This window comes from Sander vitreus, chromosome 8 (genome assembly GCF_031162955.1).
Source record: "Sander vitreus isolate 19-12246 chromosome 8, sanVit1, whole genome shotgun sequence".
Classification (NCBI taxonomy): Eukaryota; Metazoa; Chordata; class Actinopteri; order Perciformes; family Percidae; genus Sander; species Sander vitreus.
This window is the reverse complement of record NC_135862.1, coordinates 19,705,780-19,732,690: the sequence shown is the minus strand read 5'-3', so window position 1 is coordinate 19,732,690 and position 26,911 is coordinate 19,705,780. Positions and strand designations below refer to the sequence as shown.

Below are 26,911 nucleotides of genomic sequence, written 5' to 3'. Positions count from 1 at the left end.
AACTTTATTGTCGATGCAGCCAGCGACATCTGGCACGGCCAAAATTCAGGCAAGCCCTAACGTTACCTGCCTGTACCTCGGTATGTGCATGTGCAATATCACCATCATGAACGCACCTGCTCCACGCCGTTTTCCTCTTAGTCCACAGCCACAGCACGGCTCTCCTGCCACATCAAGCCGACAGCGGCGCTCTGATCATCCCAAAACACGAGATGATACGGAAGGGTTGGGGAGGGATTATCCATGCGACCTGTTGTTGGTATACAGAGGCACCCCCAAATCCTCTGCCATTGTGCTGGACCGTCCATGCGCCGGGCGGGCTAGTTTAGCCGGTTCCCGCCGGACGGTGCAGTTTTTAGGCTGTTGATGGGACGCCGCTGCTAGAGTCGATAGAGATAGCTGGGTCCACACACAGCACGCACGCATAGCATCCGTGCAACGCAATGTAGACAACACATTCACCAGTGTCAAGTCAGAGCCAGTACAAAACATACAACTTCCGCTCACATCTTTCAAAATAAAACGTGGTGAATACAAATGATTTGTCTGTAAATATTCTTACTCCACAGCACTGCGGACTGGAGATATGTCTGACAATGCGGGACTAGTAAATATTCAACTGAAGAATGTACTATTTTATTGCAATTATTTAATTTGTGGTTGTTTGTTACTTTTTATTGTATTCAATGTGCTGCTGTTTGGTTTATTTCCTGTATATTGTTTGTAGGAGGAATGTTGTTATTTAAATGTTGAAATTCCTTTCATAAATGAGTGCTCCACACACCTTCAGGGTTTGATTCTTGTTTTGGTTTGCCATTTAACTGAAATTGACATTAGTACATTTAAATATGGCTCTTTAAAAAGCTATTTATTTATTTATCCATTTAAATACATACACATTACAGCCATGCCAGCTTATTTCTTTATCAAATTAGATATTCTTTGACATCTAATAAGTAATATTTGTCTGACAAGACTCCATCAAAACACATATATCAGATAGCTTGGACGTATTTCAACATATAATGTATATCATTTAAACTGTGCTGTGCATGCTAAATGCCAGTTTTAGCTGTAGTCAAGTCAAGTCAATTGTATGTTGCCTATATAACCCAATATCATAAATCACAAGTTTGCCTCAAAGGGCTGACTTGGACCAAATAGTCTTCGTTTGAAGTGACACAATACACACCCTTAATTTGAAGACGGGTTCACATTGTTTCCGGTGTGACTCTAGCTGTGTCTGCTATGACACCGAGCTAAGATTCCCTCTGGTGACAGGATGATTTTGCTGCTGTAAAATCTATTTATTTATTTATTTAATGTGAAGTAGGAGGGCCCGAGAGCAGAGACAGGAAGCCCGGTGGCTTCCAGATGTTATAGGATGTCACGCCCTGTGTTCTCTTAATATTAAGGTCACGCCAAATAAGATCTGCCATCAGAGGCGGAAGTCTCCCCGTTATCACAGACTAGAGGCCTAAATCAAAATGGAAAAATAAAAAATAACTGAGCTGCTTTGCCCACAATTATTCATATTGTTTAATTTTTGTAACCTAATTTAAATACCCAATAGTGTCATCATTAATGTCCCATGATAAAAGTAAAACTGCTGACTTGATATTATTAGCATTCCACTCCACTACATTTCAAAAGTGATTATTAAACTTACTTTGCAGATTCCGATTTTGCATACAAAACAAACGATGAGTTTATGATGCAATACAGATTAAACTACCCAAAGTTGTTCTAAACATTTCAAATTGGCCCCTCCTTTACTAAGGGCCCCTCCTATACCAGGGGCTGCAACATTAAAATGCTGCTTAAATCAATGCACAGTAATCCAATAAAACAACTCTTACATAGACAATTACGCTGCATAATAAATTGTTTTACGTTTTGCTGATAATACAACTTATGTTTTTACTTAAGTTAGATTTCAGACTTATTTGTATAGAGTTTTTTTCATTGTGGTATTGATAATTTTACTTATGAAAAGGAAATGAATACTTCCTCTACTACTGGCATTTTAATTATGTGTCATTGTAATGCACAACATGTTTAAATATTATATATATATATATATATATATTATTAAGAAATTATAAAATATTTATAAAAAAAGTTAAATGTTTATACATTGTTGGACTATGTCATTTGAGTTTGATGTTGATGACGAAAGACTTGGGGCGGGTTTTGTCGATGTAGTCCACTTCCTGCTTCTCTGTCCTGGTTTCGCCTGAACAGCTGCATCAGCCCTTTATCCGACGAAAGACACAATGTCACATCAAACGGGCATTCAAGGTAGATGCATTTCTCTGCGTTCAATGTCTCTGTCCTTGTATATTTTGCTGTGCGAGTGTGTGATTCTCGGGCGAGCTTTGAGTACCTGCAACAATTCATTGCAATGAGAAGCCAGTGTCAAGTTAGCTAGCCACTCCTAGCTAGCTTTGAGCTACAGTGGTGTGTGTGTGTGTGTGTGTGTGTGTGTGTGTGTGTGTGTGTGTGTGTGTGATCAGCGGTGCCCTGTTTGGGCACTTTTAGGACTATGAGACATAATCCCTGAGGGTTTTAGCCGGTTTATGAGCCACATAAATCACGGCTATTCCATGTTTTTTTTTCCACAATAGTGCAAACGCATTGTATGCCTTAGCTTCTCAGCATAAAGCTTAAATCCTCTGACGTTAGTTTAGCCTTCTAAATGGATGGGCGTCGCCTTCATTTAAACAAACTGCTGGTTTAGTGGATCTCCGGGCGGGCCGGCCGGTTTGCCTATAAACACATGAATAGCACTGGCATTACCTGCACTGTGTTATTATAAAAATGGGCTTCAGCAGGGCCGGGGCGTGACGTCCTGTTATATATGGCAGCAGCACAGCCGAAATGCTTACAGTCTGTCTTGAGGTAAAACAACGTGCAAATTATGTGAGTTAATAATTAGACAGGGAGATTAAGCGATTATACATGCCTCTTCTAACCCAATGCCACCGTTAAACATTGGTTATCATATAAATTATCTTACAATTAAAGGTATGATCAGTTGTGTTCTTGTTTAGTTTTGTCCCCTGTCACAATCAGTCAAGTTAGTCTATAGCAGACTAAAAGTTTTTATATCCTTCAAAACTCTTAAGCTTATGTTTACATTTGTGCAGAGCCTACTGGGTCTTTTCCTAGTAAAACTGCTTCCATTTACACATACATGTCTATAGCTGACTAGACTAATACATGTAGAAATGGAGAAAAATCAAAGTGAATTCCTGTGCTTGAAAGGACAAACCCCTGATTATATATAAATGGTATATTAACTATTTACCTCTCTGCCTGTGTTATAGGAAACTGTTCTTTTAGAGACCTGTTTTATTGTGCCTAGGTTTGGGGTCAAAGGTAGCCAGCATTCAGTCACATCTGTACTACTGAAGTGTACCTGAGCAAAACCCAACAAGAATTTTTTCATGGTTTCTTGCTGCCCAGTTATAGGACCAAAGAGTTTCGAAAATGTTGTTCTTGACTCAAAGTCTGTTTAAAGACACAATGTAAGGGAAGCTTGAAGTATATCTTAACAAAGCCATATAAGAAGATACTTATCTTTTCTCTGTATAATGTCTACCATCTGATTGTTTTCACAGGTTAATGAGATTCACAAAGCTTTTAGGGGCTCAAAATGGCCATGTTAGCAAGAATGTTTTATTGTCAAGCAAGCATCTGTTTCAAACAGTAGGAGACTGACCCCTTCTCTGTCTTTTTTGCAGCGGGTAACGATGTGAAGGAAGTCTTTGCCAGTGCCAGGAGCGGAGACCAATATCGGGTCTTAAAGATCATCCTTGAGGGTGGTAAGCAGTGTCCCAGAGTCCTAGAGTTTGTTTACAGTTCCTTCTGCCAAGAAATCACTTAACTCATACTTTTACCCAAACTTCTACTAAGGCTGACATGAAGAATGTCAACATGACTAACAAATCCATGCACTGCTGAAATTGTTGTTGCACACATCTGCTTTCCAGAGCAGCTGACTATGGGTCCCACCAGGAAAGCATCAAAGAAGTGGGACCAGGAGTATGATTCCTTAGTGCTGCCCCTCCTCGAGGATGACGTGCCCTGCTATATTCTGTACCGGCTGGACTCCACTAACAACCAGGGCTACGAGTGGGTCTTCCTGGCCTGGTCACCAGACCACTCTACAGTAAGAAAACCAAGCCCAGACCGGCTTTAATGAATATCTTTCCATTCTTCACAGCATTTATCCTCCTCTGCTTTAAGTATCAGTTCAGTGGGGTTACCACATCTAGGCAGCAAATCTTTTTTTGCTTTTTGAAAAACTGGATAAATGTGTAAAACAGTGCATTCCTTATATCCTAACAGACCTCTAAACCCGGGTAGATTATGGTGCTTTCCAAATAACATGACACTTAAGTCCCGGACACACAGACCTGATAATCGGCCGCTGGACAGTCTGGCGAGGTCAGTGACTCGAGTCTGTTCGGTGTGTTCCGTGCCGTCTCCGTCCGAGGAGCCGTCGTCCTTCATTTTGGCCAATTTGACATGTATAATCGACGGGGCGGGCACTGCCGGCAGTTGGACTCAAATGACCCATCTGATTGGTAGAGTGCTAACCCGGAAACGGGGAGCGGACGAAAATCTTTTAAACTGACCTTTGTCGATCTGAAATGAAGACAGATTCAGCAACTGCATGGCCTATTTCTCGCTTAAAATGTTTTCAGAAACACGTTTCGGTGAACTATTTTAGTACAATATGAGATCGTATTTTCAGCAAGCCGCCATGACAGTCTGTCTTTAAATTTCCGGAGAAACCAGACCCACGTGACGCGTTCGTCCAATCAGCTCGCCGGTTTTCATTTTTGGGGCGACAGTACAGATTAGCGCCGCCTGCTGTTATGGAGACGTATTACGTCTTGTCGCTTTGGTGTGTTCCGAGGCACTTTATTGACCAACTTGGGGAGACTGATTAGCAGCTTTAGTCATTGTCATTTGATTCCATTAAAACTTTATGAACCACTTGTGGGATAGAGTCACTGCGATTCAAAATAGCCATGACATATAGACATACAAATGTTGCTTCTGTAGCAGTGGAAAGAGGAATGTTGCAAGGATAGACCAGTGCCAAAATAAAGTGCCATACAGCATATTTGTGCCACTCTAACTGCATGGTGGAAGTGAGCTCAAATTCACTTTCTGACAGCCATAACTGAGCTCAACATTCCTGCCCTTTTCCTGCTCAAAGCACAGTGCTTCAGGTTGAGGCTTGCCTGGGAGTTGCAAAATCCTTTCACAACCAGTGCATGCTACTGTCTTGACTGAATTGGTCTAGTGTGTTGTCGTTTGTCATTTAATTTTTGATTAGGCATGCAGTGTTTCCCCTACCATTGTTGGATGCGTGAGATAAAGCTGTTTTCACACATACAGGCAATTCGTTTCTCATTCCTCGCCTTAAAAGTTCAATTCATTTTAACTTACAGGCTGGCTACATTGCACGCGTAACGAGCGGACGTTCCAACATACGCTTCGATTATAATCAATGAAACTTGCTACACCGGGCACAAGAACAGCACGTAGTGGTGCGTATGCTCCGCGGAGATCCGCTCTACAAGCGTAAAAATAAGAGTCTTCTATTTCTATTTGTTACGAGGTGTGTGCAGCCCTTTTACACAGAAATGGATCATAAAGTGTCATTGTTTCTTTTAAATTAAACTACCGATATACAGGAAACGACTTAATGACTGTGAATTAGCGTATTGGCGGTTTCATGTTGAGAGTTTCTGTTTTTATTTCTTGTTTCCCTCACCTGCGTCCTCTGATAACAGCTGACATTAGATTGATGTTTCATAGTGCTGTGCCGGCTCCAACAAACTGAAGAAACGACAACAATCCCAAAGCAAAAGCTCTCCGTCTCGCCTGTGACTCACACAATCCTAGACCGTGTGTGCGCAGCAGGTGTAGCAAGTTAAAACATACATTCTGCGGCACATACGCTCTGCTAACGGTCCAAATACGTTACATGTTCAATCTAGCCAAAGTCGCGCAACCTTGCCCCTATTTTCAACTAGGGCTGAACGATTAATTGCATTTGTGATAATATTGCGATATGTTAAGACGCGATTTCCTAATCGCAAAGGCTGCGATTTGGTCACGTGACTCGCAAGAGCAAATCAGTCTCCACCCGCAGAGAAAGCATCAACTTAGCACGCTAACGCTACGCCGTACCTTCAGCAGATTTCTGTCATTCAAACAACTCTGAGTTGTAGTTTAAAACTTTTACAGCCATTTTAATAAAATTAAGGGTTTTATTCGGGCTTGAGTCCATACATGCAGTTAATGGATACAGGCACGCAGAACTGAAGGCTCGGTTAGCAACGATTAGCTCTGATTAGCGGTTAGCTCCAGTTAGCTAGCTCCGTTATAAAGATATGGAGTGGAGGAGACTGCCACGGGGAGGGGTAACAACAAGACTCTGATAAATGATAAATTCTGGGAGCTTTCACAGCAGCGTGGCTGCGTTGTTTCAATGGTTTTATTAGTACAGTTAATCCCACGGCAAGCCCAGCAGCAGCATGCTACTGCTAACGTAACGATAGCCTCTCTGTCTCTGAGTGTGAGTGCAATGTTGACGCTGTCATGCACGCGGCATGCAACTTCATGAGGGGGAGGGGCTGGAGGCAGCTCCTCTGTGCGCTGTAAAAAAAAAAAAAATACACCGTTGTATATACTATATTTTTACTTATTTAACTGTCTAGTAAAGTTCAAAGACTGTTTAAAAAGTGCAATCCATATGTTTACATATGTTTACTACAGTAAATGATAATTAAATGTAAATACCACTAAGTGTGGTGAAGCCACATATTTGTTTTTATATTTCTGCAATCTGCCCTTTAGTTTGTGTGATTTGTTTCTGACTTTCATATGAATGTTTACACCAGGCGGTCAGTGCTCAATATACTACTGTGACTGAAGTAGTTAAATAAAAGATGTCATTCATATAAATTCATGCATCACCTAATTTCATCATCACATACAGGCCTGGCCTCCAGGAAAGAACAGTTTTGTTTAATCTATCTAATCTTGTATTGTTCATACTATACAATGATTTATTGATTGTCTTTTTTGAATAATACAGAAGACAAAGCTTAAAAAATAATCGCATATTGAATCGCAATCGCAATATTTTTGAAAAAAATCGCAATTAGATTATTTAAAAAAATCGTTCAGTCCTATTTTCAACTGTCACTAACTGTTGCTAAATAGTTGTGTGATGTGTGAATCAATGTTTTAAAAAATATATATTTTCAGCAAAGGCAGGGAGAAGACGATTGCTAACATGTAAACATGGATGTAAACTAGGGCTGGCCCAAACAATAATTTTTTAAACGATTAATCTAGTGATTATGTTTTCGATCACTCGACTAATCTAACGATTCATTTTTCGATTAATCTAACGATTCATTTTTCAATTACCGTATTTTCCGGACTATAAATCGCTCCGGAGTATAAGTCTCATCAGTCAAAAAATATGTCATGAAGAGGAAAAAAACATATATAAGTCGCACTGGACTATAAGTCGCATTTATTTAGAAATTGATTTCACAAAATCCAAGACCAAGAACAGACATTTAATCTGGAAAGGCAAGTTATTAAACTGCACAATAGCACACAGAACAAGGGGCTGAATACGGTAGGTGTCCGGTATGTTAACGTAACGTAACTGCACTGTTGACGAGCCTCTTCCAGCAGCACATTGTTCAAGCACCCATCTGTGGACTCCTTCCTCCAGCTCTGGCCATCGTGATTTCAGCGCTCGACTAGCTTTCTTTGTTTTCTTCATTGCAGTAAGACCTTTTCGCCAGTCTCAAGTTTCTCACTCACTCCAAACTTTCGTTCTGCTGCTTGATTACCGTTTTCGGCTGCGTATTTTACTACCTGCAGTCGCCTGCAGTTTCTTTTCTTTCTCAGTTGTCTTTAGGAGCAGCATATAGTTGTCACAAGCCTAGAGCGCCTCTGGCGGCGGTAATGTTTTCAGCATGAAATAACATTTAAAACATGTTACATTTTATATATATATATATATATAAGTCGCACCTGACTATAAGTCGCAGGACCAGCCAAAGTATGAAAAAAAAGTGCGACTTATAGTCCGGAAAATACGGTAGCGATTATTTTCCCTTTGCTCAATTATTAACAATTTACACAAAACAAATTTCAATAAAGTTCAAATCTCTATTTATTAAAATTGTTTAACACTGCACTGTTCAAGTAAAATGAATTTGTAGTGTAACCTGAAGCCAGATGTAGGCTATCATTCCAACCACAAAATAACTCTTCTCTAACTCACTTTCAGGAGGAATACAAAAATTAAAACTTAAAGTAAACCGAGCAAGTGCAAAAAGAGTAGCCTGTATTTGCTTTTTTTGACAGTCGGTAAAATGCTTTTTTTGACAGTCGGTAAAATAATGAATAAGCTCTTGTTTAACATCCAAGCTCTTCTCCCTTTAATTTAACTTTAATTATTTGTATCTAAAGGCTGGTTAAGCACTGTAGGGAGGAGAAGTTGGACAGTTGTTTTTGTCTCGTTCCAGTGATTGGCATATCTGGGTGATGGCGTAGGATATGCGTTAGCATGTTGTTGTATGATGTATTTCCACTCACATACCCAACAACTGCTGAACAATGCCGACACACAGTCCTCGTCTTATCCACCACTCTCTTGCCTGTAGCCTACTACTGTAACTGACCCAAAGACCGAAGTTTTTGAGGCGGGGAAGGCACCAGGCGGGAGGGCATGAGATGGGAGGCTCCAGGCTTAGCCTGTGCCTATGTTATCTCCTTACATACCTATGCTCTCCGTCTCTGCAAGATTGGGAATGATTGAGATTTCTCTTGGCACAGCTACCAGAAGACGTCACACTTTCAGACAGGTTGCTCACGTCACATCTACATCTTCGAGCTCAATTGGAGGCTGCGCAGTAATGCTCAGCCATCACCGGAAAAGTGCTTCTAATATCCTTCACTGGTCTCCGTCCAGAGCAACGGGATCTGTTGGTCCATTTTATATATGTAAATGAGGCGGCGGAGCTCGGTTAGCTTCAGAGCTAAGGCGGGGCTACAGATTAGGTGTCCCTAGAACCCGCGTATCTAACAGAAGTTCCGCATTACATTAGTTCCGCATTACATAAATTAATTTGTACGCAAGTTTTATTTATTTGTGTCGACACATTTACGTAATCGATGACGTCGACTATGTCGACGAATCGTCTCAACCCTAATGTAAACGATGCAGGGCTCAAAATGATCCAACAATTGGCTTTGCAAATGTCTTATGAGGGTGGAAATGTATTCAACAAAGACACTGTGTTTGTTTACAAGAAATCTCCAAGTGTTTGCAAGGATATAATCAATCATCCAACACAATTGCAATAAAGTTAATAACATACCATCCCATATTAGTCTTTATGGTTTCTATAAGAAACAGTATAAAACCCTCAGAGCAGAAAAGCAAGAAGGACAAGATAATGGACAAGATAAATGGAATTTACAGCTCACGCTCATCTAAACAACCATGTAACATATTGACAAAAAGAATGACACCTAATATAAAGAATAATAAAAAAAAATCTCCTAATTGTCTTCATATTCTCAACAGGTGCGACATAAAATGTTATATGCTGCTACCAGAGCCACACTGAAGAAAGAGTTTGGAGGCGGGATCATCAAGGATGAGATTTTCGGTACCACAAAGGTTGGTCAACACTTGAATTGATGTGAAAAGCTCTTTTTATGACCTCAAGCTTCAGTCACAAAGCTTCAGAAGCCTAACTAAAGTTAAGTATCAGTCTTACACGTTTATGGCAACTGACATAAGCAATGATGTTCTTTTCAATTTTCAATTTTATTTATAGTATCAAATCATAACAAGAGTTATCTCAAGACACTTTACAGATAGACTAGGTCTAGACCACACTCTATAATTTACAAAGATCCAACAATTCCAGTAAATCCCCCCAAGAGCAAGCATTTAGTGTGACAGTGGTGAGTAAAACTCCCTTTTAGGGAGAAACCTTGGACAGACCCAGTCTCTTGCCGGTTGGGGGTGTGATGAACAGTGGCAATAATAGTCACAATAAAGATAATGGAACTATGACTAGAAATAGTAGTTGTAGTAGTTCATGGTGTAGTAGGGCACTGCAGGGCGTAGCAGGGTACTGCAGGGTGTTACAGGGTGTAGCAGGGCACTGCAGGGCATAGCAGGACGTAGCAGGGCGTTACAGGGTGTAGCAGGGCGTAGCATCATTGTATGATGATATGAGCATTGATGTATTAGTGAGTCAGTAAATATTGCTGTATGATGTATGATTATGCTATTTTTTGTCCCGCCAGGATGAAGTGACTCTCAGTGGATACAGGAAATATCTGACCTCGCAGGCTGCTCCACTGCCTCTCACTGCTGCAGAGGAGGAACTGAGACAGATTAAACTAAATGAGGTGCAGACACACACACACACACACACACAGACAGACAAGACAGACAGACAAGACATTTTGATTTTATTTCTTGGTTTCCATTTGAGACCATTATAGAGGAAACAATGCCCTTCAACATGCTTGTGTGTGCAGATACCACGGCATGTTGACAAGTTGTATGGCTTGGGTCTGTTTTTAAGTGGGTGTGGATTAGGCTTGTTCTCTTTTTTAGTTCTGAAAGGGATGACACTACATCGTCCTTTCACCTAAGCCTTTAGTGTGGGGTGGAGGGGGGGGAGGGAATAGCTTACCTCAGCTTACAGCAGTATTCCTCCTAATCACATCTTGTGTGTGTGAGATGTAAATCCCACCAGAAACAGTGTGGAGTATCAATGAAGGCCAGCGATGCATCCTTCCAAACACCACAAGGTCAGCAGCAGTACAAGTGTGCATATGCTTGCCCGGCAGTATCGACACAGTGCATAGATGCTGATGCATTAGAACAGCAGGATGTTGGCAAAGATGAATATATTAGACTTGGACAAAACACACCCATAACTCCATAGAAAAACCTTGTTTATATGGATTCAGCCTGAGCAATAAAGTGATTAAAGAAGAGCTCTTTATAGGTGATTAAATCTATTATTTCCATGTTGGGAGAGCTTCATGCAAATGTGAATGGTCTGTAGCTTTGAGTACTTGGCAGTGATTTTGCATGTAGCACAGTTGAGTTGTATCATTGTGCTTTGCCTTTGTTGTTTGCAGTGATAAGATGAAGAAATACTGTAATATGATATCCATTGCCCGCTGCTAATGTTTACACTGCTGACGTAAAGGGCTTTAGGGTGCCAGATAGACTCCACCAGACACAAAGTATAAAAAAAACACCATCTGAAGTTTCACTTTTCAACCTTTGTGGAACTGTAACCCAGATAAACATCTTCTTCTTTATTAAGAAACTACCTATTCTAAGTGCTGCTCTTCCAGCCTGCTGCACAAACAAGAACTGTCTTTCTTACCATATATGGAAGTGCTTTATGCACTCCCTCACCAAAGTATGGTCAATTAAAAACAGCAGAGCAAATGGGAAGTGAGGTTTGTGCTCGTCCCACTCGACCAGCTGTTGAAGGAAGATAATATTCCATTAATCTGTACCGCCTAGATGAAAAAGAGGCTTTGAAATATTTATCACTGCTGTGCCTTGGAGACTGCCTGACTTTTACTTAGCAGATGGATAAAAGACCCGCAATCCTTTTTGGTATGCGAGGTAGCTACATCGGAGGCTCAATCATGTTTGCACGGCATTTCATTTTGTGGGAACAGGGCTCTAAAAATAGATGCAATCCATCAGTGTAATCCCCCACCAGCATTTCCAGTTTTCTGTGTGATTCCGTGGAGGTGCCTTGTCACTGCCGATACAAGCACCTCATGTAATTATTACGCTCCAGCGTTCAAGTTGCTTGTTGCACTTTTTATTTTCTGATGACTAAACACCTATCCACAAGTCATTATCATGAGTGGAAACATTGATTTTGTCCCCTCGTATGATTGAATTTAAAGACCAGAGCGTTTTTTTAAGTCTGTGTGTTCAGCTTTCAGTAGGTTTGTAACTTTAGTGGACTAGTTTAGTTTTTAGATATGCTTTATTTCTTGTTTCATGTCCACTTATAGGAGTCGTGTTTAGTTACTGCTAATTAAGACCCATCATTTCCTGATTTTGCTGCTTCATAATAAAAGCTTTTGAATAACAAAAAACCGACCACTCAGTTTGCTGCTCAGTTTGCTTATTCTGTGGAGATATTTGGAGAGGTCTGGCAATGTGAGACTAAAAAATAACAAAAGTTGCGAGTTTTATGAAACAAAAAAAAGGTTATTGTATACCGGCGACTGCCTTTTCCAATCAACAGCGCAGCAGATGGCTCCATAAAGCCGGGGATATAAGAGCATGCAGCACCGGAACAAAAACAGCAACACATCACAATATGATAATAACATCCAAACACACAATTCACTCTCAGTGGTTTCTGTGACATGATAAATACTTTGAATGAGTACGGCAGTAGTTCTGCTCACAGTTGAGTAGGCGGTCCTTAATGTGGCCCAGGACACATTCCTGTTCTCGTTGCTATAAAAATGTGGACATGTCATACCAGGTCAAAACGGGGCTATACAGTCAAAAACATGTTGGAAGCCACATACTAACTGTATGCCACAGGTTCCCATTATCGATTCAGTAATTAATTTGGGTGTTGGAGCATGCTTCTGCATAAATGCGCCTATTAATAAAAAATGTCACTAATGTGTGTGTGTGGTGTGTGTTGTGTGTTCAGGTGCAGACGGACATCAGTGTGGATACCAAGCAGCAGACTCTGCAGGGAGTGGCCTTCCCTATTCACAAAGACGCTGTTGCAGCACTTGAACGCTTTAGGGACAAACGAATCAATTACGTTCAACTGGTGAGTTCCTAAGAGCAAATCATGAGTGAATAGGAGACTTTGCAGGATCAATAACTTGAATGAGCAAATCAATTCCCTGTCTTTCATTATTGTTTGGAGGGATAGAGTATTTTCGGTCAGAAGTTGTTTACAGACCGACACAATTAGTTACTCATTTTGCCCAAAAAGCCTTTTGTTCCTCTCATAGAAATTCAAAGGGTTCATGTCACAAGATCCGATCAGTGCAAAGTACAAAGGAATAATTGTGGCACTGTTGCTGCTTTGTCTCCGTTCCCCTTTTTGTCTGTTATTCTAAAAGCTTTCCAAGACAGCTGCATGTTTTGTTCTATTTATCCAGTGAAGGTTTACTCCTACACCAGTTGTTGAGTAACTCAAAACACCTGAGAGCGAGGGGACATGTGTTGTTATTCATTATCCCCCACCTAGATTTTCCTAATGGGTCTGGAATTCAAAGCAGGAACTTCCTGGGCACAAACGCACGCCACCAACCTTGAGAGTCATTTTTAATTTTCTTTGTCAACAGGAAGTAGACGCTTCACAGGAGCTGATTCGGTTGTGCAACACTGAGCCAACAGAGGTTAAAGACCTGCCAATGAGAATCCCTAAAGAATCTGCACGCTACCACTTCTTCCTCTACAAACATTCCCACGAAGGCGACTACTTAGAGTCCACAGGTGAATAGATTCTCTCTCAAGTTATTATGAACAGTTGACACACTATTATTTCTATACAGCTGTTTTTTTGTGTTGCCCTAAATGGTACTTTGTGTCTACTCACCTCATTGTCCTTTTTTTTACCTTTGCAGTCTTCATTTACTCTATGCCCGGGTACAATTGTAGCATCCGAGAGAGGATGCTGTATTCTAGCTGCAAAAATCCCTTGGTCGACATGGTGGAAAACAATCTCCAGATTGAGATTGAGAAAAAGGTGAGAAACTACATATCATGATACAAAACTGTGGTCAACAACATACACATCTTGATCATTTTTGTCACAAATGTTAAGCCCCTGAAAACTTTAACTTAATATTAGATCTTGAGAATTTCGTCAAAATATTGAATATTCACGAATAAGTAGGCACACATTAAAGTTTAAATACAGTAAGTAACATCATTAGGTATTAGTCTAACACTTTATAATGATAGTTACGTTATTGTAACTCCAGATTCTATGAGTATAGGCGCAGCCCTCTAAGCTACGCTACTGGGTTTATCCCTTCGCGCATGCGCAGTCGTGAAGATTTTTTTCCCGCCCTTGCGTCCAGCACGGGCTTTAAACTACGTCCGCAGAAACTGTATATAAACAGAGCGAACCCGTTGATCATCTCCCAACATCAGCTTTTTCTTCAGCTAATGTTACAGGAGCAGGAGGCCCGAATCCTAGAGGGCTGCGCCTATACTCATAGAATTTGGAGTTACAATAACGTAACTATCGTTCTATTTCGTATAGGCTTCGCCCTCTAAGCTACGCTACTGGGTTAGGGCGAAGCTGATGTAGTCAATGCCACCTGCGACACAGAGCCCAAAAGTAGAACATAGACTAACTTCTTTCACTAATGCACTGCCAGGAGATTGTATCAGATAAACCGTTATTCTGATAAGAGAGCCTGCCATGGGAATGACTTGGCCTAGCTGGCTGCAAGGCCCAAGCCATGAGTGTAGGCGTGCATGATTAGTGAGAAAAGTACATGATTGACAAATATGGGGCGCCTGTGTTCCTCCCAGCCACCCAACGTGGGGGGGGTGAGGTGAGGACCGAGTACACATGCCGCGGCACATCATTCCATGATTGAAGGCGTGCATGGTTAGTGAGAATTGTATCATGATTGATAATTATGGGGACACCTGCTTTCCACCCAGCACCCAGTGCAGGCGGGGTGAGGACAGCAGGGAAAAACACACATGCAACGGCGCATTATTTGTCGTTGAGTGTGGACAGGACCGAGTGGGTCATGGAAGGCTCAGACATATCACGCAGATAGAAATGGATGAATGGGCATGGGGATGCCCAGGAGGCCGCTGCGCAGATGTCGGCTACTGTCGTGCCTCTGAATAAGGCGGCGGACGCCGACAATGCCCTCGTAGAGTGTGCTCGGATGTCCTGTGGGGGCTCTGCCCCCTCTGCATTATAAGCCTGGATGATAGCTTCGCACAGCCAGTGAGACAGATGCTGTTTTGAAAGGGCCGCTCCTTGGGAGTGTTCCCTATAATGTACAAACAGCTGCTGTGTCTGCCTTATGTCCACTGTGCGTAAAATGTACTGTGATAGCGCACGCACCGGACACAAGCGGTGTTATGAGGCGGGGGGAAAAACCCTTCCAAGGGAAAACACTCTCGACCGAAAGGAATTTGTCAGAACTTTTGGTGTGAATGAGGGGTTAGGCTGTAAGGTGGCTGCGCTCCCATCCCCTATAATGGAGAGGCAGGACGGCAGACTGACAGCGCACATAAGTCGCTCACTCTCTTGGCCGACGTCCGGGCAAGGAGAAGCGCCGTTTTTAGTGATAGCAACCTGAGAGAGGCTTGTGCCAGAGGCTCGAAAGGAGGCTTCCTCCAAAGCTCGAAGCACCAGGGCTAGATCCCATTGGGGTGTGAGAGCGCGCACGGCGGGTTTCTGACCCCCTTCAGAAAACGCTTCACCAGGGGGTGCGCAAAAACCGTCCTCTCTCCATAGCCTTCGTGGCAGGACGAGATAGCAGCCACGTAGGCTTTGACTGTAGACGGAGCTAAATTAAGCTCCAAATCCACAAATGTTTGGAGATAAGTTAACATGAGAGGCAGGGGACACGATATGGGGTCCGCACCCTTCTCCATGCACCAGCGCTGGAAAGCAGACCAACGCCCTGCGTAACACGCTATAGTAGAGGGGGCTCTGGCGTTCTGGATAGTGCGCACCATGGCAGGGGGCAAGCCTAATCTCTGCAAGCGTTCCCGCTCAGCAACCAGCCCCACAGCCGCTGGGTTATCACCGGGGGGTGAAATATCGCGCTGTTCAGCTGTGACAGAGCGCCATGGTAGTTGCCCGTGGGAGAGCCCGCCAGCATCTGAACCAGAGTCGGGAACCAGGATGCGCTCGTGTGCGCCGGTGCCACTAAAATGACAGATTCTCTTCCTGGATGCGTTCCAGGAGGCGAGGGATCAGAGGGACCGGGGGGAAAGCGTATAGGAGGGTTCTGGGCCAGGGATGGTGGGAGAAGGCCTCTACGCCGAGGGGTGGATCGTCCCGCGTGCTCAAGGAAAACCACAGTGCGCACTGTGTTCTCTCGTGAGGCGAACAGATCCACCTCTGCTTTCCCGAACCTGCTCCACAGCTTCTGAACAATAGTGGGATTCAATTTCCACTCGTTGTGAGAGGGCCCTCCCCTCGACATTAGGTCCACCGCCCGGGTCAGAACCCCGGGGATGTAAACTGCTTTGAGGGACAGGAGGAACAGGAGGCTCCTGGCTATTTCCAATAGCCAGGCCGAGGGCACGCCGCCTTGACGGTTCATGAACGCTGCTGCTGTAACGATGTCTGTCCGTACGACGACATGTCTCCCTGCTATCACTGGAGCGAAGTGTTTTAAAACCTTCAGCACCGTGGACAGCTACAGGCAGTTTATGTGTGGGAGAGGGGGGATGTGGCCATTCTCCACCCACCACCGGTGACTCGCACATTCCTTCCCAGCCAGTAAGGGACTGGGGAGGAATGGGCACACTGTCACGTATGACGTCACCTTGCCCAGGGGAACCCCGGTTGACAGGGTCCGAGGGTTTTCCCAATATGCCAGGTCTGACTGAAGAGAAGGAGGGATGGGGTCGAGGCGCTGGCGATGAAACCACCTCTGGATTTTCCTCATGTGGAGGAGACCCAGTGGGACAACTACGTGACCTGCAGACATCATGCAGGTCACATGTGTGGCCACGTGTGGCGTGGTGCGCGAAAACAGAGAGATCAGCACGTCTCGTCTTGGCGCTGACAGCCTGACTCTCATAACAATCGAGTTTATGTCCACGCCCAGATAAACTATCGATTGTGCGGGGACCAGTGAGCTTTTCTGCCAGTTTATGGCGAAGCCCAGTGTCTGCAGATGTCGCAAAAATTCCATAGCTTGCAGTGCTGCCTCTTCCCAAGAGAGGGCCAGAATGAGCAGATCGTCCAGATAAAACAGAACTCTGACGCTTTTTTTCCGCAACGGCTGAAGTGCCGTCTCCATGCACTTTGAAAAAGTGCGGGGGGCCAGTGAGTAACCGAACGGCAGCCGGTTGTACTGAAAATGGGCCCCTTGGAAAAAGAAGCGCAGGAATTTCCTGTGTCTGGGAATAATTTGGATGTGAAAGTATGTGTCTTTCAGATCCACAGACGTAAACCACTCGTGGTGGCGGACACATTCCAACACGTCTGACAGTCAGCATGTGGAATGGGCGCTCCATGATGCATCGGTTGAATTGGGACAAGTCGAGAATGGGGCGCAACCCGCCTGACGTTTTTGGAGTGAGAAAGTAGCGGGAGTAAAATCCCTCGTTCTCCTCCCCCGGAGGAACGCGGGAAATCGCCTCTTTTGACAGTAGCTCCCCTAGCTCTGTCATCATGGCATCTGACTCTGCCTGGGATGACACGGTTGTCTCCAATACGCCCGTGAAGCGAGGCGAACTGGAGTGTTCAGCTTTGACATCCATGAGTCCATGTGTGTCAGCCTGCTCCATGCTGCGCTGTGCTCTGAGAGCGAGCGTGCGCATGTGTGTTGTTTATAGACATGGCCAGCAAAGAGCACAGAGCCCATTCCGCCGCTGGGCGAGACTTGAGATCGTGACGCCCAGCCCATGGTAGGGCTCTGTCGAAAGGGTGGCGGCCGGTCACCGCCGTGAGGGGCAGGAGCGGCCACCGGGTCATTGTCTTCCTCGTCCCGCTGGCATGGCCGGGGGGAGAGGAATGACTGAGCGGCACCGTTCATAGTGAATGAGCGTTTGCTCCCGCTGTCTGCATAGTGAGAGAGCGGTGGAGCTCCGTGTGCAACGGTGGGCTGGTGTGTGCTTGTGTGGGGAACAACTGTCATGTTGTCAGCGCACTGTTCAGTGGGAACAAGAGCTGCTTGGTTGAGGGGAAACTGCTCTTTAGATGGGTGGGAGTGGCCCTAAAAAAGGGCTGTTCTGTTTTCAGCTCTCAACCGTATGGGGACAGACGTTCCCCGCGCCCCGACGCCGCTGTTTGTTGGGTGGCTCGGGGGGCGGGTTAGACCAGGTGGGAGCCGCCTTCATGGTCCTCCAGCTCCGTCAAGCCTGCCGGTCATGTGGAGCCGGCAGTCGCTGCGGAGGGGGGCCGGGCGGAGGAGTGGAGCTCGAAGCCTGGGAAAACGCAGCCGCAGCAGAGGCTGTGGGGCGCTTCCTTTCATGGCGGTTGTCATGGCGACGGCGCTGCTTTGGAGGAGCCGCCTTCCAAGAGCCGAGCCTACGAAATCGTTCCGCTTGGTGAAGGTGGGACGTGGCTGCTAGCTTGAAGAAAAAGTGTGAAATGATCAACGGGTCCGCTCTGTTTATATACAGTTTCTGCGGACGTAGTTGAAAGCCTGTGCTGGACGCAAGGGCGGGAAAGAAATCTTCACGACAGCGCATGCGCGAAGGGATGAACCCAGTAACGTAGCTTAGAGGGCGAAGCCTATACGAAATAGAACTCTAGTTTGATCTAGAGCTGCAATGCTAGATTGACCAACAAAAACTTTATCAGCAACTATTTTGATAAGATTGTCATTTTTCGTTGTCTCATATTTTTTTCTGTCCGTTTAACAGTTGGAGATTGACAATGGTGATGAATTGACCGGTGATTTCCTGTACGAGGAGGTGCATCCCAAGCAGCATGCACACAAGCAGGCCTTCGCCAAGCCCAAAGGCCCTGCTGGGAAGAGGGGTTACCGCCGCATCACCCGACCCCCCACAGAGGGAGAGGAGGAAGATTAAACAGACCTCAGCACCCGACCACCACCTCCACCCCGAGCACGTGGGGGGGGGAAATCATATTTGACACGCTTGTTTAAAAGAATAAGACAACAGCTTCAAATTCCCACAAAGTTCCCCAGAGACCCAACTATGCACGCCAAGGACAACTGAGCAATGACACACTTCAGAATTTCCATTTGTAGCTTGCCAAATGGAAGCATATTTATGTATGTTAGTACAGTCAAATTTATTTCACCATGATTCAAAGAGGCCCTGTCAAAGTCAAGATTGAGGTTTTGCCATTGTTGCCAGCTCTAAGACTTTAAAGATGTTAGTGTGACTAATGTGAACTTGCGCCAATATGATAAAATCCCCCCCATTTTGAGTTCACATGCTCGAATTCTTAACTTGCATTCCTTAAGTCTGTGTCAATTAATTTTTTGTGTCTGTGTTGAACATTTTTCTCCTATTGTTTGCACAATGAGGTGCTCCAAAGCAGAAAAGATATCCCACTTGTGTTTCTTGATTCATTTTAACAGTGCATTTTATATTGGAAAATTGACTTCTTTTTTGATATAACTGTGGTTTACATGAAAAATCATCTGCTGAGAAACTTATTTTTCTATGCAAGTGCTGTAAATGTACATATTGTAGCTGTGTGATGCTCTATGATTAAGAAACAGTCCGGTCTGTTCTGGTGATTGTCTGTGTCGGTGAGGATCACAGTGGAAAGAACAGGGGCTTCCAGAAATATTACATCAATACATCTCAGATTTCACTAAAAGGAACCTACTCAAACTTTGCTGGTGCCCATACAAGAGAGCACTCAAGCAACCGGTAAGGAAAGGGAATACTAGAAGTACCTTGTTTAATATGTTGCCACATCCACTGGTCTACTGACTAATATTAGGAAAGCTACTAAGCTCACCTCATGTTTGAAAGAAAAATCCTTTCCTTTATATTCATAGTGTCATTCTAATAGAAAAAAAATATGTTTGGTCTTATTTGTTTTCTTACAAATCTTTCTTTAAGAAGAAAAAATTAAATATTTAAATCACACATTTTGTCTTTCATTAATTGTATTCCTTTACATACACTAAATGCATGACAAACACTGTGGCTGGATGCTTTCAGCCTTTTCAAGATACTGAGATATCAAACCTGACATAACAGCCTCACAAAATGCTGTGGAAAAACTAAGCTACATTCTTCTTAAAAATCAAAAAACAAATATAGTAAACCATTTGAAATAAGATTAAAAAAAATTCAGTTTATTATTACAGAAAAAAGGATAATGCTAAATATAAATATTTGTCAGTCACAGTCAACAAGTAGCATTCATTTATCTGAAACTTGAGAAGGAAATCCATTTGTCTGTGTGCAGCGTGACTGGAGCAGGCTCAGAAATCTTGTATCTTTTCTGGGATGGTATGCTTCATGCCTTCAAATCCAGTGCAATGCTTTTGACAACTCCTTTAAGTTCCAACAGGACCTGTTAAGACGGATATTAATAACTACAAATGACAGACTGCAAATAAAAATACATTAACTTTAGTTTGTTATCCTTTTCATACAGAGTAAAACCTTACATCAGATACAGGAAACAAAGTCTAAGCAAATCCCATGCTTTATTTATTCATCTCAAATTCTTCACTGTTGGATTTACGTCAACGTTTTACGATTCTTTGTGTTCTGACCTCAGTGGGCCACAGTCATTAAAGCCTAGTTAACTATCTACTTTTAAGGATAAATATAACAATAACATAACAGATTTGAAGACAAAATGTATTTTGCTCTGTCACAACAACAAATTGATCCCACTAACTAACTAAGTACTTTTTGTAGCTAAAGCCTGATATAGATTATTCCTCTGTGTCCTAAATCTCCATTGTTTTCCAAAAAATATTAAAAACACATCAACAAGCCACACTGTTACACTGGGTGACATTTTCCTTTATTACGATGAACATGGGCACTACTTTATTTTAAGTTGATCCTTCATACACCGTCCTGCGGTCATAAATACTCACTGGCGCACCGAATCCACAGCTGAAAATAATCCCAAACTGCACTGCAAAAAACTACAATGCCCAGGTGTTTTATTTGATTACTGAACCTTTTATAAAAATGAAACTATATATTTGTGTTTTGTAAGATTTACATCCTCAGTATAACTCTATGGGCTTGGTACTGAGAGCCACAGACAGGCTGGAGAAGTCAAGGTCAAAGAATTGAGAGACAGATTCAGTGCTCCTGGAGCTGATAATAAAGATATTTCGCTCAAGGTGACACACAGAAAGTAGTCCAGATGCCAACACAGTATCTTAAGCTAAACATCTTAATATCTGCCGGTGTCTTTCCCCATTGTACCTGTTTGATGACTGGCCGTCTGTTTTTCCTATCATGGAGGCAGTTACAGCCCAAAGAGTAGACACTCTGCACCTGGCTCAGCTCCCAGTCTCCCATCTTTTTGTCCAAGAAGTCCTCAAAAGTCAGCTCCTCATCTTCATCATCTATATCATACCTCACCTCCATCTGGGGAAAAATCACAATACAGGTGACTGAAGGCAGTGAGGAACTATAAAAGCCATGATTTGCGGGAAATTTTGCTTACTTTTCAAGTTAATTTTTCCATGCTGGAGGAACTTGATTTTTAGTGTCCACTTTCATTGGACATACACTCCAAAATATGGATTTGTGTATAACCATTTGAACAGCAGTTGAAGTTGCAGCAGCAAAGATGAAATTTGCTCAAAATCACTCTTTAATGATGACAAACTGATGACGTGCTCTCCCTAATTAAATGCCAAGTCTTTAATAAGCTGTAATTGTAGACTGTAGCTTGATAGATTGGAAACACAGTAAAAGCCTCTTTTGTGCTGCTCACCAAGAACTGTGGCTCACGGTTTTCATCGGCTGGCGGGAGTCCAGACAATATTTCTAACAACACCTGTAGATGGCAGAGAGATGGGGTTAATCACATGGCTCTGGACGACAGAAAACCTTTATTACTCCACCGTGTGCCAGGTAGCTTCACAGACACTGTTGTGTTTCCACAGCTGTCCTAATAAGACATGTATAAGCTGTATATACTGCACTACGTGAAAGGTCAGACGATTTTATACACTGCTGATCCCATTAATCATTCAACTAATGTAATACAATGGATAATATGTTCAACATTTACAGCTACTAATACAGTACAGCTGTGGGCCTCAACTGATTCAGAATTTTTAGTAGGAAATAATGACATATGATACATAACATAGAGCTCTATTTTCACAAATTGGAAGAAATGTATACGATAATGTTTATGTCCTGCAATTATGTATGTGTCAGTACTTTGGGAGAACCTTGCACTTAAGTAAACTGCTGAGTTGTGCTCTATATTTTACATTACAGTTGCAGATTCTCCTTTCCTGACATAATATCCCCATCTCTGTGTGTGTGTGTGTGTGTGCGCTTGCGTGTGTGTGTGTGTGTGTGTGTGTGTGTGTGTGTGTGTGTGTGTGTTTCTGCAGAAAGCCTACCACTCCAAAGCTGAAGACATCAGATCTTGGTGTAATCTCTCCTCTTAGCGCCTCAGGTGCCATGTATGCACGGGTACCCACAATCCTCTCCGTCATCATGGTTGTTGACGTCCGCTTGGCTGATACTCTGGTCAGCCCAAAGTCTGAGATCTTTGCCACAAATTTTTCATCTAACAGGATATTTGCACTAACAAGAAAAAAAAAGAAGAAAAAAAACTATGAACACAGTGTGCTATGAACCTACTCCCTTAGGAATCATTTGACATTTTGGAAATTATGCTTATTGGCTTTCTTGTTGAGTGTTAGATGAGAAGATCACGACCACTCTCATATCCCTCAGTAAATAAGCTATTATAAGCTTAGTTTATCTTAGCTAAGTAGCTGCAGGCTGTAGCTTCAACTTAACTAACAGGTCTGAAAGGTGGTTTGAGGAATCAGATTTCAGTCTGTCTTGAAGCCTTTTTTTAGATCAGACCTGATCCACCCAAGATACATGAAGTGACTAGGTGTGGATTGGGCCTAAGAGTGCTGTCAATCTTAGTATTTTCCAAAATGTTGAACTATTCCTTTAAGAAAAGATCATTTAAAGGGCATTGATAACGAGGCCTCACTTTGTGTACCTTTTAACATCTCTGTGGACATGATGATTGCTGTGCAGATACTCCAAGCCACTCGCTGTCCCTTCAGCTATCAAGCATCTCTGTTGCCAGGACAGAGGAGGACTTCCTTCCTAAAAACAACAAAAAGCATCACATTATCTGTGTAAAAGCACATGTACTAGAAAGCAGAGTCTGTATTGCTGATGGTGCTTACCAAGCAAGCTAGTCGGTCTAGCAAAGAACCATTGGCCATAAGGGCATACACCAAACATGGATGCTGTCCATCACAGGAAAATCCAACCATGTCAACCAAGTTTTCATGTTTCAACCTGTGGAACAAACAGTCTCATCAAACCAGACCTCTATTTGCAAATATATGAATCATCATATTAACCTATGTTGGGCTAAATGGAAATAGTTTGACATTTTGGGAAAAAGCCTTATTTGCTTGCTTGCTGATAGTTAAACAAGCAAAAACCCACCGGTTGCACAAAAAGAAAAGTTACAGTGAAAATTATTTACATGCACGGTTTGACCAATATTTGTATCAACTACTTGCATTCATTTTCCAATTAGTAATTGCAATGACTGGGTATAAGTATCTATTCAATCTGAAGGTATTTGTTTGTCCCCCAGCTTACTACAGGCTGCTTTTCCAAAAACTCTTTCAGTGCTTTCGCTCTCAAGTTCCATTAGTTTGATTAATATGCCTGCTACAGTGCAGCTTGTGTGCTCTAGCTAATAAAACGTAATGGTTATGAGGTGGCTGTGATTCACTCAAAACCAACCTGATTAACAAGGATACAGACAGAAGAGGGAAACGGGAACGTACACTTTGAGAGTTTGGATCTCTTGGTTGAACTGAACTCTCAGCTCGTCCAGGGAGATGTCATCCATCTAAATGAGAAAATATTTTGAGTTGTGATTTACAAGATCTGCAAAAGTAAGCAGATTGGCATGAAAGTATTTTCACTTACTGGATTGAGCTTTTTCACTGCAACAGGTTTGTCATTAAGAAGACCTTTGTACACAGTGCCAAAGCCTCCCTCTCCAAGTCTGTTGCCGCCGTCTGATATGGGACGGTCATCAAAGTTGCTTGTAATCTCCATCAGCTCATTGTACAAGAAACTGGAGAAACCTAATGAGGAACACATAGACAAGGGTCATATTAACTGTTGTGGTTAAGGCCGCATTGCTGCCACCTGATGGTCAATTTTGTAAAATCACTATTATTCATAAAAGCAAGCATCATTTAAAATTTTGCTTCTGCTGAAATCAAGACGTCAGGAACTGAAAATTAAACTACCCAACACCAATATATAAAGAATATTGTGTGGGCCACGTTTTGCATGAGTACTTTTGATTTTGAATGCACGACCTTTACTTGTAATGGAGTAGTTTTACATTGTGTTAATGCCGCTTTTACTTGAGTAAAACATCTGAATGCTTCTTCCACTTGTTTAGAAGTAAATGCTAAACATGCTCCACAACCTCCTCTAATGTACAGATCACCACAAAGGACTATATGCATAAAAACGTTATATTCATACTAACGTCTCTACAGCTGACTGTTAACATGTTAACTAAATTTGAGAGAAAAAAGTGCAACCACCTGTGTGGCCTGGTTCACTGTTGTCCAGTAGAATCTGTGGCTGCTGAAGAGAGCTGGCAGGTGGTGGCTGCGTCTCCCTCTCTTCCAGTAGTCTAGTTGGAAGGGTGCTGTTTGTTCCAACTGATGGAGAGGCTGGCTGTGTCTCTGGTGGGACTGCCTCTTCCACTGCGTGTGGACAAAAGACATCAAGATAAGTTATTTTGTTGATATGGTGCACTAGTCAAAAGCATAGTCTTAATAACCTAAAATGGTTGTGATTACTTTTTGAGAGTTTCTGAGATGGACATTTGTGCAATAATCAGATTATCTACACAAACACAAATAAATAATGTGTTTTAAAGGAAGCATGTATGTTGTACATTTCTGTGTACATGTAGAGTTGTGTACTCTTTCCCCCCTTTGTGTGGCTTTTTTTTAAATTCTCTTTTGATCATGAATATCAACTGCTGCATTTCTTTATTTCTATATATCTATATGTGGTATCACTGTAAATCATCATGTAATCCCACATGAAACAGACTGTTGTATTGTACTGTATGACACAAAATAATAATAATAATAATAATAATAATAATAATAATAATAATTCAATTATGTCAATTAGGAAAGCTATTAAACCCAGGGATCACTTCACTTTTAAGGCAGCGTGTCCCATATTATGGCATGGTAGTATGTATAGCAATTGTGTCTACCTGCTAGACTGTAGGTGGAAAGTAGCTAAATCTGAATGTTTTTTTTGTACATAGTCGTCCCTGAAAAATAGATGTAATAAAACTAAAACTAATTTATTAATGAATGTTGGGTGAGTTTCTGTGCTCACTCACTGATATTGGACAGATGTATCTAATTGTATGGGCAAATGAAGAAAAAATGGGACATTGGAATACTGTTTTGATTAGGATGATGTAGGTGTTAGTGTGACCATTGACTGTAGATATGGTTATAGCTATACTATAGATAACTTATAGGCCTATTATATAGTCTTTGATTATATTAAAAAACCATACCAGGTAGCAGGACACTAGCAGCAGCCAATAACTTGTGACTCTTCAAAATCTCCACAAGTTCCCCCACTGTACTGTTGGAGGTCCCCCAGTCAGACAGCAGCTCCACTGTGGGACTTTTACCCTGTGCAACAAGGCCTTCAAATCTCCTGAGAAATAAAATAATAGATAGATATATAGACAGACAGACAGACAGACAGACAGACAAATAGGTACCGTATAGCATTCTCGACCTGAATTAAAACAATAACACAGTAAATAGCCTACATTAGCTTGTCTGCCACCAGCTATATAATCACCTACCTCACATGATGCTGAGAGTACCTTAAATCCCCACTCGGCTTCCGTATCGAGACAATAACATCTTTCCACCTGTCTTGAGGGTCCAGAAAGTCGGACAACTTGCGAAGTAAACCATAACTGAGGTTGCGAATGTAAGTAGCGGGAGTTACAGAATTATTCATTCTTCGAAAAAATACGGACACAATCTGAGTTTGTGTTTTATCTGATAGTTGTACTGAAATGGTGTAGGCCTACAATTTACAGCGCCGTTACGGGTGTTAATCGTCCGCCATTGATAAAAAACAGAACATTAGCAAACATATTTTGCTCACAGTTTAGTAAAATGTGTCTTTCCGATATTGAGCAACTTCCTCAAACGTAACACAGCAAGTCTGTCCCACTTTAGGTCTCCAGTCTCCACCTTCAATGCGGAAATACAAATCATGGATAGTTATAAAGTATAAAATGTACCGTCTGTACTGTGTGCCCTCCGGGTGTCGGTAAGAGCACAAATTCCAGTATCCCTTTCTCTGTAAATGTGTTTTGTTTGTTTGTTACAGACTTACTGGAACAGAAAGACTGACAGATATCCTGTGCTCTTCTATATGCTTACAGTATGCTCCCCTCTAGTGGACAATAACGAGATTACCAGTCTGAGTTTGAGTTATGAGAATATGGTTTTTAAAATTATAATCATTTCTTTACTATAACCCAGATAAAAACATCTTTGATGACAACTGGAAACAGGAGTGGATATCGCTTTTGTGTTATAATGATCTGATTTAATATTCAGAGCAATTGTGTTAGTCCTTGATGTGTGTCTCATTTTCCATTGTGGCCCTTAGTGAAGTTGAGGTCGATACCCCTGACCTAAGGCATCCGGTGGTGTCAACCATGCCATGCCAGCTTGTTGAGAGGGGGGCTAAATTAAGCTCCAAACTAAATTGTAATCATGCCCTTGGACCCTCGACTACAGACAGAACTTTAGACAAATTGCAGATTCCAGTCAGCTTTGATTCTGCTTTTTTTTTTGTGAATTGTGCATTTTTGTTGTT

The 26,911-nt window shown here is 42.4% G+C and overlaps 3 protein-coding genes across 3 annotated transcripts in view; 1 reads left to right on the top strand and 2 right to left on the bottom strand.

The window, feature by feature from the left end:
* tmem117 (transmembrane protein 117) overlaps positions 1-466 on the bottom strand; it is a 53,639-nt gene extending 53,173 nt beyond the window's left edge. The window contains exon 1 of the mRNA XM_078257387.1: positions 117-466. The gene's annotated coding sequence lies outside the window, so the exon portion shown is untranslated. The remainder of the gene's footprint in view (positions 1-116) is intronic.
* Positions 467-2,189: 1,723 nt separating this feature from the next.
* Positions 2,190-19,888, top strand: twf1a (twinfilin actin-binding protein 1a). The gene is made up of 9 exons (XM_078257386.1): positions 2,190-2,301; positions 3,747-3,827; positions 3,996-4,174; positions 9,644-9,739; positions 10,378-10,482; positions 12,792-12,917; positions 13,441-13,591; positions 13,723-13,844; positions 18,683-19,888. The coding sequence occupies exons 1-9, from the start codon at positions 2,277-2,279 to the stop codon at positions 18,848-18,850; spliced, it is 1,053 nt and encodes a 350-aa protein (XP_078113512.1). The 5' UTR covers positions 2,190-2,276; the 3' UTR covers positions 18,851-19,888.
* A 191-nt stretch (positions 19,889-20,079) lies between these two features.
* On the bottom strand, positions 20,080-26,469 carry irak4 (interleukin-1 receptor-associated kinase 4). The gene is made up of 11 exons (XM_078257385.1): positions 25,878-26,469; positions 25,578-25,723; positions 24,571-24,735; positions 23,936-24,096; positions 23,791-23,855; positions 23,173-23,287; positions 22,980-23,089; positions 22,360-22,546; positions 21,717-21,779; positions 21,200-21,364; positions 20,080-20,321 (listed from the first exon to the last, which is right to left on the bottom strand). The coding sequence occupies exons 1-11, from the start codon at positions 26,036-26,038 to the stop codon at positions 20,265-20,267; spliced, it is 1,395 nt and encodes a 464-aa protein (XP_078113511.1). The 5' UTR covers positions 26,039-26,469; the 3' UTR covers positions 20,080-20,264.
* Between the last annotated feature and the right edge of the window lie 442 nt (positions 26,470-26,911).